At 47.1% G+C, this 12945-nt stretch overlaps 1 protein-coding gene across 7 annotated transcripts in view; it reads left to right on the top strand.

Annotated features, from left to right (window-relative positions):
- The window catches only part of PITPNM2 (phosphatidylinositol transfer protein membrane associated 2), a 307066-nt gene that overhangs the window by 203275 nt on the left and 90846 nt on the right, over positions 1-12945 (top strand). For 6 of the 7 annotated variants that reach the window (XM_036760339.1, XM_036760373.1, XM_036760364.1 and 3 more), the window contains exon 3: positions 7834-8008. In XM_036760339.1, coding sequence (XP_036616234.1) covers positions 7931-8008 — 78 coding nt within the window. In that variant the 5' untranslated portion in view covers positions 7834-7930. Of the gene's footprint in view, positions 1-7833; positions 8009-12945 lie in introns of those variants that run through there. The other variant, XM_036760329.1, reaches the window with a different exon arrangement.

The following is a 12945-nucleotide window of genomic DNA, read 5'->3' as shown; positions in this document are numbered from 1 at the left end:
CATGAAGGGCATTTTCATAGCTCCACCTGGCTCCATGTCATGAATCATATTCTGGCTTTGAATCTAGTGGAAAAACAAAAACAGCCAAGAAAGATGCCTGGAAAGTTTTTTCCTTTTGGCCCCTGAAGCTCCAAGCTCCTGCTGCCTTGGATGTGGCCTCTCCTGCTCACCAGCTGGTTTTTGTGACCAGTACTGCCTGGGCTAGGTCTCTGGGGCTGGGAGGACTGGCAGCTTTGCCCTATCCTCCTCCTCCCCTAGGCGGAGGGGGTTCTGAGGTGCAAGCCTCAGCAGTAGAGACCCGATCGAATGCCCACTCCATCCCAGCCACGTGCCCCATCTGCTGCCAGGCCCTTTACCAAAAGGGACTGTATAGACCATCATGCATGGCATAGCACTGGATTCAGCTCATCCCCAAGTCTAAGAATCCTTGTTCACCCTAGGACTAGCCTTCTGGGCCTGGTTCCCATTCCACCTTTTCCATGAAGCCCTTCCTGATAGCTCCAGCCCATATTTCTCAATGCCTCCTTTGAAATACAGAGGATTGAGTGTTTAAAAAAACAAAACCAAGCATGAGTCCAGAGCTGGAAGGCACGTCAGCAGCCATCTGGGCCAATCCTAAAGGAATGCTCCCTGTAACATAACCAACAAGTGGTTGTGTGGCCAGCCTCTGCTGGAAGAACTCCAAGGAAGGGGAGCTCACCACCTCCCGAGGCAACCCGCTCCACAGTGGGATATCTGTTGTTCTGAGCAAGTTCTTGCTGCAATTCCCCAGCCCCCACCCCATGCTCTTGATCCTACCCTCTGGCACTGAGCCTGAGCCAGATTCACCCCTCCTCCATATGCCAGCCCCTGAAAGTGGAAAGATCCTCGGATTTGGAGTCAGAGGACCTGGGTTCAAATTCTGGTCTTGACACTGGTTACTTATGACCTTGGAGAAGGTCAGCTCTCTGAGCCACAGTCTCCTCTTCTCTAAAATGAGGTAGTTGGACTAATTGACTTTTTATGTCTATTCTAGCTCTAAATTCTGACCTAAGTCTGAATCCCATCCCTGCCATTCGCTGCTTTGCTAGACTATGGGAACGTCCCTTAACCTCTCTGGGCCTCAGTTCCCTCATCTGTAAAATGGGCTAGGTCAGGCTAGATGGCCTCTCAGGTTTCCTTCCAGCTTAAGACCTTTTTTTTTCCTCTCCTCCCAATTCAGCAGATATTTATTAGACTCCAATATGTGCGAGGCTCAAAGTAAAAATAACACAGTGCGTGCCTCCAGGGAGCTCACAAAGTGTACTTGAATAATTATGATATTACTTTGAATGGGAAAAATATACTGGGAAAAGCTAAAAGGCAAGAGAGATGGGAAAGGGAGCAAGCAGGGTTCTTTCTCTGGAAGAACTGGTCAGCCTCTCTCAGAGGTGATGCTAGACTTGACTTGGAAAAAAAGGTTCATTTGTTCCTTTATTTTTTATTGCTCTTTTTATACTAAGATCACCTTTGTTTCCCAAAGTATCCCACTCCCTTCCCCTCTGAACTCTAAATCTGAGATCCTGTGATTGTCTCCTGCATGGTGCTTCTCCCATATTGGCACAAGCCTAGGACAGTTGACTTCTCCCTCACCTCCACCTCTCAAAACCCTGCTTTCCTTCAAAGCTTAGATCAACACCACCTCTGACATGAGCCCTTTGCCAATGACCCCCCCCCCCCCAGTGACCAGTGCTCACTTACCCCCGCCTCAGAAATGTCTTATTTGCTCTTGTACTTTGTGCCTCATTATTTTCATGATATACTTATATGTGTTCATGTTGTCCTCTGTCCTTCCCCCAACAGAAAGTAAACTCCTTGAGGGCAGGAACTCTTTCCCTTTGGTCTTTGAATTCCCGGTGTCTAACATAGTTCCTGGTGCACAGTGAACTAGCAATATTAAACACCTGCTATGTGCCAGGCACTGTGCTAGAGGATCAAGACACAAAGAAAGGCAAAAGACAGGCTGTATCCTCAGTGAGCTCACAGTGTAAGGTGGAAGGTGGGGAGAGAAGGAGGGACAGAGGAAGGAAGGAAGAAAGGAAAGAAGGGAAGGAAGGAAGTCAGGGAGGGAAGGAAGGAAGGAAGTCAGGGAGGGAGGGAGGAAGGGAAATGAGGAAGTAAGGAATGGAAGGAGAGAAGGAAGGAAGAAAGGAAGGAAGAGAGAAAGGGAAGGAAGGGAGGAAGGGAGAAAGGGAAGGGAAGGAAAGCAGGGAAGAAGGAAGGAAAGAGAGGGAGGGAGGAAGGGCTATTATGTACCAGACACTGTGCTAAGTGCTGGGGATACAAAGAAAGGCAAAAGGCAAGGCTTCCCTTGAGGAGCTCACCATCTAATGGAGGAGACAGCTTACAAACAAGCTATAGACAGGCTAAATTAGAAAATGCACAAAGAGAGGGCATTAGCACCGAGGGGCATCTGCAAGGATTCTTGGCTATGGTGAGATCGAGTTGAGATATAAAGCACACATCAAGTGCTTAATAAATGTTTGTTCTTTAGACCATTTTAAGGATTCTGGTGAGTTTGTTGGTATCAAGAGCTCTCTTGTAAGAACACTCTCTCTACCAAGGCAGATCTCCAATGGGGAGCCTTTGTTGGGTTGCCCAGATCACTGGGGGGTTTTGGTGACTTCCCCCGGGTTACCCATCCCCCATGTGTCAGAAGCAGGACTCTACTTGTCGACTGCTTTGGGGCCTGCTCTTTATCCATTATTACCTACGTATCTTTTCCCGATTGAGTAATCCAAGGAATGGGAGCCTGCCTTGTAACCACAAAGAAGCTTTGCTCACATTCGAAGGCAGGCAGGCTCTGCCCTGAGGTTAGCCTGATCTTGTCTTTCTGAAGCCTGCCTTTCTCCCTCTCTCCTTCCTCATGCCCATGCCTAAGACATTGGGCTATGAATTCAGTTTGAGTAATTATATTAGTCTTGGCAGCCCATCCTTCATGGAGAGGAAGCTGAGCTTGTGCAAGCCTTTATTTACCTGTTCCAACACACACCACCAGGGTGGAGGGATGTAGGAAAACAAACGGGAGAAAAGCATCTGCCATTTTTTCTTTTTTTTTCTTTTTTAAAATTTATTTAATATTTTTAGTTTTCAGCATTGATTTTCACAAGAGTTTGAATTATAAATTTTCTCCCCATTTCTGCCCTCTCCCCTACTCCAAGATGGCATGTATTCTGATTGCCCCATTCACCAGTCAGCCCTCCCTTCTGTCACCCCACTCCCCCCCATCCTTGTTTTGCTTACTTTCTTGTAGGGCAAGATAGATTTCTATGTCCCATTGCCTATATGTCTTATTTCCTAGTTGCATGCAAAAACTTTTTTTTGAACATCTGCTTTTAAAACTTTGAGTTCCAAATTCTTTCCCCTCTTCCCTCCCCACCCACCCTCCCTAAGAAGTCAAGCAATTCAACATAGGCCACATGTGTATCATTATGTAAAACCCTTCCACAATCCTCATGTTGTGAAAGACTAACTATATTTTGCTCCTTCCTATCCTATCCCCTTTTGTTCAGTTTTCTCCCTTGACCCTGTCCCTTTTCAAAAGCGTTTGCTTTTGATTACCTCCTCCCCCTATCTGCCCTCCCTTCTATCGTCCCCCCCTTTTTATCTCCTTCCTCCTTCTTTCCTGTGGGGTAAGATACCCAATTGAGTATGTATGTTATTCCCTCCTCAGGTCAAATCCAATGAAAGCAAGATTCACTCATTCCCCCTCACCTGCCCCCTCTTCCCTTCCTACAGAACTGCTTTTCTTGCCACTTTTATTTGAGATAATTTACCCCATTCTATCTCTCCCTTTCTCCCTCTCTCAATATATTCCTCTCTCATCCCTTAATTTGATTTTATATTTTTAGATATCATCCCTTCATATTCAACTCACCCTGTGCCCTCTGTCTATATATATGTATATATATAGATACACACACACACACACATATATATGTACATATATATATATATATATTACACACATCATCTTCCATGTAGGACTGCAAACAAAACAGTTCAATTTTAGTAAGTCCCTTATGATTTCTCTTTCTTGTTTACCTTTTCATGCTTCTCTTGATTCTTGTGTTTGAAAGTCAGATTTTCTGTTCAGCTCTGGTCTTTTCACTGAGAAAGCTTGAAAATCCTCTATTTTATTGAAAGTCCATATTTTGCCTTGGAGCATGATACTCAGTTTTGCTGGGTAGGTGATTCTTGGTTTTAATCCTAGCTCCATTGACTTCCAGAATGTCATATTCCAAGCCCTTCGACACCTTAATGTAGAAGCTGCTAGATCTTGTGTTATCCTGATTGTGTTTCCACAGTACTCAAATTGTTTCTTTCTGATTGCTTACAGTAGTTTCTCTTTAATCTGGGAGCTCTGGAATTTGGTGACAATATTCCTAGGAGCTTTCTTTTTGGGATCTTTTTTCAGGAGGCGATTGGTGGATTCTTTCAATTTCTATTTTGCCCTGCTCTAGAATATCGGAGCAGTTCTTCTTGATAATTTCTTGAAAGATGATATCTAGGCCCTTTTTTGATCATGGCTTTCAGGTAGTCCAATAATTTTTAAATTATCTCTCCTGGATCTATTTTCCAGGTCAGTGGTTTTTCCAATGAGATATTTCACATTGTCTTCCATTTTTTCATTCCTTTGGTTCTGTTTTATAATATCTTGATTTCTCATCAAGTCACTAGCTTCCACTTGCTCCAATCTAATTTTTAGGGTAGTGTTTTCTTCAGTGGTCTTTTGGACCTTCTTTTTCATTTGGCTAATTCTGCCTTTCAAGGCATTCTTCTCATTGACTTTTTGGAGCTCTTTTGCCATTTGAGTTAGTCTATTTTTTAAGGTGTTATTTTCTTCAGTATTTTTTTGGGTCTCCTTTAGCAAGTCATTAACTTGTTTTTCATGGTTTTCCTGCATCCTTCTCATTTCTCTTCCCAGTTTTTCCTCTACTTCTCTAACTTGCTTTTCCAAATTCTTTTTGAGCTCTTCCATGGCCTGAGACTAGTTCATGTTCTTCTTGGAGGCTTTTGACTTTGTTGACTTCTTCTGGCTGTATGTTTTGGTCTTCTTTGTCACCAAAGAAAGATTCCAAAGTCTTAGTCTGAATCTGAGTCCGTTTTCACTGCCTGGCCATGTTCCCAGCCAATTACTTGACTCAAGTTTTTTGTTGAGGTATGACTGCTTGTAGAGAATACTTTGTCCCAAGCTTGAGGGGCTGTGTTGTTGTTTTCAGAGCTTTTACTACACAGCAAGCTCTGCCCCAGCAGCGCTCCTCCTCCCCCAAGAACCGTCAACCCAGATCGTGACTCAGATCTGGGCAGGCTCTGTACTCCCGATCTGATCCACCACTTAATTCCTCCCACCAGGTGGGCCTGGGGCTGGAAGCAACTGCAACTGTAGCTCTGTAGCTGCACCACCTCCGCTGCCCTGGGAGCGGTGGCCAAACCGCTAACTCCTTTCACTCTGTCACCGCAGTTTTTCCCACTAACCTTCTCTGTTGTCTTTGGTGTTTGTGGTTTGAGAAGTCTGATAACTGCCACAGCTCACTGATTTAGGGTGCTAGGGCCTATTCCGCCTGGCTCCCTGTCTGGTTGATCCTGGCGCAGCCCATGCTGGGCTCTGCTCCACTCAGCTCCTGGCTGCATGCAATAGACCTTACCCAATGACCATCCAGGCTGTCCTGGGCTGGAGCCTGCTTCCTTCTGCTATTTAGTGGATTCTGCACTTCTAGAATTTGTTCAGAGCCATTTTTATAGGTGTTTGGAGGGTCCTGGAGGAGAGCTTTAGGCCAGTCCCTGCTTTCCAGCCACCATCTTGGCTCTGCCCCCAATCACATCCGCCAGTTTTAACAATGCAGTTGAACTCCCTGGGGCTGGGCAAGTCCTTTCTTTGATTCCCCTACACCCCAGCTGCCCCCTGTTGTGGAAGGAGACCTGGGCAGGACAGGGGTTCACATCCCGACTTGGATACTTTATCAGCTGAGGGAGCATGGGCAAAATTGCCTCTTGGATCCCTGATTTCATAATCTGGAAAATCAATACTTTGACTTTGAAAACTCAAATATTCTTCCTCCATTGAATGGGTGAATTTAAAAAAGAAATCTCTAGTTTTGGCAGAATAGCAGCATGTCCTGGACAGAAATTCCAGAATCTGCAAGACCTGAGTTCTGGTTTTATATCCAACACATATTGACTCTGTGACCCTGGGTAGGTGGGGCACTGGATAAGACAGGCTGGACCCACACTCAGGAAGGCTTGGATTTAAATCTAACCTTAGACACTAAGTAGCTACGTGACCCTGGGCAAGTCAGTTATCTTGTTAGCTTCAGTCGCCACATCTGTGAAATGGAGGTGGTAACAGTACCTTTCACAAAGGACTATTTGGAGGGTCAGATGAGATGATGTTATAAAGCATTTTGCAAACCTCAAAGTAAGATATAAGTATTTGTCTGTTGTTATTATTTTGTTGGTGTGGTTATACCTCAGTGCTCTAGCCAACTCTCCTAACCCCTTCCTCAGACAGAATTGCTTTTAAATGCAAAAACAAAATACATAAGGAAAACATTTATGTTGAAATACGATTATCAGAATTTAAAAAAAGAAAGGTTCTCAGACTATTATCTTGCAGGGAAGGTGCTGATTGATCTGTATTGGTAGAGAGAATTTTCTCACCTGAGAGTTTCCTTTATGAATCTATCCCTGTCTTGCTTTTGACACATTGAGAACTCCAGGAGAAGTCCAGATAATTGAAACTTCCCTTTGTGACAACACTGTGTCTCTGTGCTTAGTTTGCGATCCATATCCCTAAACGCATCATCTTTTTATTCTTTCTGCACTGGAGGTCTCTAGTGAGCAGCAAGTAACAGTATCACTTTTGTTTCTGCATCTGTTGGTCTTTCAAGTTATCTTCACATATCTGCTTCCCCAAAGCTTAGAGCTTCCTGTCAGGCCACACCACTCCTATAGGCTTTCTTTTGAAGACATAATGTTTACTAGATGGCAGGGGCAAGATGGAAGTTGGACTCAGTTGCCTTGAGGTTCTGGCATCTAGGAATAGTTACTCTGGTTTCCTTGCTGTTTTCCTGAACCAATTTGGCTTTCTATTTCCCACCTCCCAGGCTGGCTGCCATGCCTGGAACATCCTTTCCTTGTACTTCTTAGAAATTGCTTCTTTCAAAGTACAGCTTATATACTACCTGCTTTCCTGATCCCCCTTCCTGCTGGGATTTTCTCCAACTAATCATGCACATCCTTATCTATTTCCATGTTTACATCCCCACCCCCCACCCCACCCCCAGCCTCCCTGGAGGATGGCCAGTGGCTGGAGAGTGCCTCTCAGCTTCAGTAAGCCCTGGACTCAACATCTACCTCTCACACTCACTGGCTTTGTGATCCTGGACAACTCAAGTAACTTGTCTGTGCCTCAGGCAACTCTCTAAAACAGTAAGTAGGCTGCCAGTCTGCATTGGTAGAGAAAGCTCCCTTTACCAGTGCCAGCTGGCATGTACTTTGTCCCCCTATGCTCTTAGAAAGTTGCCTTAGGGTAACAGAGGTTAAATGAGTTACCCAGGGTCATAGTCTAGTATGTGTCAAAATGCTGGACTTGAACCCAAGACTTTTGGACTTTCTATCCAGTACCCCTCACTGTCTTCCCCAGCTTCCGGCACCATGACTGGAGTGTTTTGTCTCCATTTGTTGGAAACATTGAATGGCACAAAGAGGTTGATTGACTTGCTTAGGGTGACTTTTCCACAGCAAGTAACTGTTGCCCCCACCCCTACCCCCAAATCAGAAAGTGATCCTGGTCCTCTTCTCTCCCCTGTGCAGGAGTCCCTGATGAATTCCATTGTGATTCTTTAAGGAGTCTTCACAAGAAGTCCCTAGGTTGCAGTTCCCTCGAGACGGGAAGGCTCGGACTTTCAAGATGCTTATAAAGGAATATCGCATTCCTCTTCCGATGAGCGTGGAGGAGTATCGCATCGCCCAGCTGTACATGATCCAGGTAGGTGACCCCACCCCGGGGGCAAAGCCAGCCTCCAAAGACTTGAGGATGGTGGTCATCTCCAGCCTATGAGCCAGGATCTTCTTGGGTCCTTGTGTACCCCAGGGGCAGGGATTGCTGCCCCCCTTTTGTCAGAATGAGACTGACGAGGAGAGATGGAAGTGGATAAAGAGCTTACCTCAGAGTCAGGAAGCCAAGGGTTCAAATCCACCTCTGAGGCACTCTGGCTTGGCGACCTTGGGCAGCTCGGTCACCATCCTGGCCCCTGGCCAGCTCTCTATGACTACAAATCATAGCAGGTGCTGCCCTGTGTGGGCGGAAGGAGTTTCTTCACTACCAGTTCCCAACATTATCAAAATCTGGTCCTGTTTTAACTTTTTGGGTCTACAAAGCCCTTCCATGATCTCATTCAGTCCTCCCAAACCCCCTAGGAAGCAGCTGCTACCGTGCCCATTTTATAGATGTTTGAAGTGAAGTTAATTTCCTGGGGTCACCAGTGTTGGATCCTTAAGGGTCATCTAGCCCAAGCCTCTCATTTTGCAATTGAGGAAACTGAGACCCAGAGAGATTAAGCCACATAGATCCTAAATGGCAGAGCCAGGGTTCAAACCCAGGTCCTCTGTCTCTAGACCCAGTGCCCTTTTTGCTGAGGATTCCCGACTATTTCCAGGGCCCTTGCTCTTCTTCCACTCTTCAGGGTGAGTCGGTGGCAGATGTGGGGTTAAAATTCGGTTGAAGGACCCAGGTGCACTTAGTTTGGAGAAGCAAAGACTCGGGGCATGTGCCAGCTGTCTATAGATCTGTCAAGAGCTGTCACTGAGAACAGAGAAGATCCTTGTGATGCTTGATCCCCAAAGGGCAACACGAGGAGGAATGGGAGGGGGCAATCAAGGGGCCACCTGAGGCTGACCGTCAGACAGAAGAGAGGGACCCAGAGTGGAGTGGGCCACCTTGAGAGGTGGTAGCTTCCCCCTTCTCTGGGGATGTCAAGTCATAAGGCCTTGGCTAAGATTAACCCCTGAAGCTTTTCCTCCCAGACTGTGTGATTTGGTCTCTGAATCTTCAAGGCCAGCAGTTTTCCCAGTAGCCCCTGCTTCCTTGGAGGGAAACCTTTTGGTTCAGTGGAAGGGTGGAAGGCTTTGGAAGCAGAGGACTTGGGTTCAGATCCTGCCACTGTCCCTGACTTGGTGGGTGGCTTTTAGCAAGCCTGGCCCTCAGCCTCCTCATATGTAAAAGGAGGGGGCTGGACTGATGGCCTCAGAGCTGAGTCATATGATCCTGTCCTTGAAATAGAGGCAAGCATTTATAAAATACTTCCAGTGCCTGCAGCCCAAAGCTTCTTTGCACTAGGTTTAGATAAGACCAAGTCTCTGACCTCCACAGTCTAGTTGAGGACTAAGACATCAATCCAGATGACTCGGGTTCAAAACACTGAGTGCATTTGAGTGCATATTAAGTAACATAAATAATGAGTGCATATTAAAATAGCCAAATGCTGGGTCTGGAGCGAAGGGCGGGGTCATCAATGGGGAGGTTTCCTGGAAGAGGAGGCCCTTGACCTGGGATTTAAAGGATGGATAGGCATATATCAGGTGGGGAAAGGAGTGGGAAGGCCCTGCCTGCATAGACAATGTCCTGAGCCAAGGTGCAGGGCTGTGATGCCCTCTGGGCCCACTACAGAGTCAGTCTGGCCCCTTTTCCACATGCATCTAACCTGGCTGTCACATCTCCTTCCCTGCCTGCACATGAGCTTCCCCCCAGACTTCTCCAGGATCCTGCTCATCTCACGCTTTCCTCTGCTTGGGTACTGAAGGCAGCCAAGCAGCCCACCCCCACCCCCGCCCCAGTCTACACCCCAGTTAAGTTGTTTCTAAAGTCTTTGAATCTACTCCCCCGCCACTCCACCCCTGCTACTTTCCCACAACCTTCTGTCTCTTTATTTTTCCCCCAAGTTCTAATAGAATCTACACTCTGGAAGTGACTGTTTATAGGATTATAAGAGTGCAAGATTAGAGGTGAAAGCCACCTTAGAAACACTGAACACCACCACCACCATCACCCCATTTTACAGATGAGGAAACTGAGATGAAGTGACTTGGCCAGGACCGTATCTGAGGCAGATTTTGAACCCTGGTCTTTCTGCCTCCCAAGTCCAGCATTCTGTCCGCTACACTTGGTTCTTCCTATTCCGTGATGTGAGTTTCTGATTTCTCCAGACCTCAGGGCTCAGTCACCTTCCCTCTCTAGGCCTAAATTCTTCCTCTATAATAATGAGTGCTAAGCTCCCTTCCAGCTCCTGGGTCTGTGGGACCCTGGGATACTGTTCAAGGGCATTTATGGCCAGAGGCACCCACGCTGTTGCCTTTCCCAGAGCTACCAGAAAATCTCATTATCAGAGCAAGCAGGGGAAATGAAACAGCCGAAGGGTCCAGTGCTTCTGATGACAAACTCAGTTAACCACTCCCATGCCAAAGACTGGCCTGGTAGCTGGCCTGCTAGAGCCCCTCTGCTTCAAGTCTAGGGGCCTTGCCCCACCCTGCCCTGGACCCCAGCCCCATCCTGGAGAGGAGATCAGAGAAGCTAGGAGGAGTGACCCAGACTCCTCAGCATGTGGTTGGCCCAGAAGAACAAGGGAAGGGAGTGGGGAGGAAGGCCTAAACTTGGAGAGGGCTGCTCCCACCAGCTGTCTCCCGAGATGTTCCCTTGGCCATGAGCTCTTACCAGGAAGGGACTTGGTGAAGTGGGGATGGGAAGGCTTATCTCAGCAAGCATCAACCAGTCCCCAAGGCCTTCCAAGCCTCTAGTTCACAGACATTTCAGGTGCCTTGCTTGCTAGCCATGCCTTCAGTACCCATGGGGATCCTCCTCATCTTCTTTGGAACCATTGCTCCCAAGGTCACTCTCCACCAAGAGTTAACTGTCTTGCCTCTTTGCTGGGCTCCATCTTAAAAATGTGACACACATCCCCCAGCCCCGCCATGGGATTGTTAGTTATTGGTCCATGAAAATATTTGACCTCGTAGCTGGCCTGGTAGGGCCCCTCTGTACCCAAGGGATATCTGTATTTTAGGAACATTTACTGGCCAGGGTGGGCAGATGCAGTTCCCTCTGGGAACGTCAGCCACGCATGCATGCAAACGTTTCCTCTACTTCATGGGAATGGGAATGTTGGCTCTCCGTCCAAGGCATCATTTGTTCTACTGAAGGGGATATCAGCTCTCCAGTGTGGGCAGGTACTGCTCACCTTGCTATTCATCCTGAGAGCATTAGCAGTCCGTGAATGCAGATGGCAGATCAGCCCAAAAGCCTTCGTTACGTCCTTACTATGATCATCCCGGCACCAGGCTAAGTACTGAGAATACAAAGAAAGGCAAAAATGGTCCTTGCCCTCGGAATGCCCGTTCTAACAGAGGGACACAATATAGAAAATAAATCTCTAGAGCATTCCACCACGGAGACATTAGCTCCTCATCTATGAGAACATTGGCTTCCCCCTCAGAAATGGGAGCTCACCACCATGGAAGTAGTAGCTTTCCACCGTAGCCAGACCCACATCACTCTCTCGATCCATGGGACTAAATGTTAACTCCCTGTCCTATGAAAATGTCAGCTCTACACTATGGGGACATTAGCTCTTGGCTAAATGAACATGGGACATTTGCTTTACACCATAGGAATGTCTCCACCATCCACCGTGGGGACTTATCACCGTGAGCAGATTCAGCTCCCCTGGATCCCTGTATGTGGGCACATTAGCTCGCTATATATACCACCCCCTCCCCATACACATCAGCCAGGGCTGGAAGTACAGTAGCCGCTTATCACCCCAGACACCAGACTGATTAGCTTGGCAGCTTGGGCCTGCTCCGTTTCTGATCTGGATTGGTTCCCTGGGACAATTGTATTGGTGTTGTCCTAGCACAGACTCCCACTTGGCTTTGGTCCTCTACATCTCAGAACCCCCAAACCCAAGGGATCCACTAGTCTCAGCCTCCACAGTCTCAAGGTTTACCGATCTGCACCACCAGACTCAGCTTTAGGCACTTTTGCCATGAGATGATTCATCCCAGCATCTCCCCATCCAAGGGGATGTTAGCTCCTACCACTGAACATTCATTTTTCTGCTATAACCAAATTCACTTCTCCCTACTCCCTGCCCATGGGAGCCATTAGCTCCTGGCCACATCAGCAATGTTCCTGCCTGGGGCTAACTGCCCAATTTCTTAGGCCTGGCCATCACGGCTGTGAATTGTGTTCTAGCCTTGGCCTCTCTGGGAGGGATGCCTTCAGGTCCTTCCCTCCTCATCTCCAGCTCTGCCTCTTTCACTATCACTCAAATCCCAACCCTTAATGGGCTAATTTCCCATTAGCACCATCATCTCAGTGTACCCAAGACTTGCCTAGAGACAGTGAGTTGTATTTCCTGCTAACTTTGATTAGATTTAGGACTCTCCAATATCATCTTTTTCTGTGGGGAACAACTTCCCTGCTATTCATAGCCTACCTTTATTCCATGTGACCTGTCCTAGCGATACCTGAGTGGGCTCTGGGAACCCTCACTAGACAGTTGCCTTCTCTCTCTTGGACTTTGCTTTTCTTGGTAGAGTGGTTATTAGCACATTAGCTAGCATGGGCTGGTCGATAATGTCTGGACAGGAAAATTCAGATTTGAATCCCTCCTGTTTTCCTATCTATAAAATAGGCATGATACCTATGCTGTGTGTGTGTGTGTGTGTGTGTAAGGGGGGGAAGAGGTGCGAGAGTCGGGAACTGCATGCTGTGTTCTATACTCATAGTCTACCTCTGTAAAAAAGCTGGGGAGGGGGTGCAGAACCTTCTCATATGTCTCCTTTGGGGCAAAGCTCAGTCATTATGACTTTATAGAATCAGATTAATCAGTTAACAAGCATTCTTTAAATGCCTACTATGTGTCAGGC

Source organism: Trichosurus vulpecula, chromosome 1, assembly GCF_011100635.1.
Source record: "Trichosurus vulpecula isolate mTriVul1 chromosome 1, mTriVul1.pri, whole genome shotgun sequence".
Classification (NCBI taxonomy): Eukaryota; Metazoa; Chordata; class Mammalia; order Diprotodontia; family Phalangeridae; genus Trichosurus; species Trichosurus vulpecula.
This window is presented reverse-complemented; position numbering and strand designations above follow the sequence as displayed.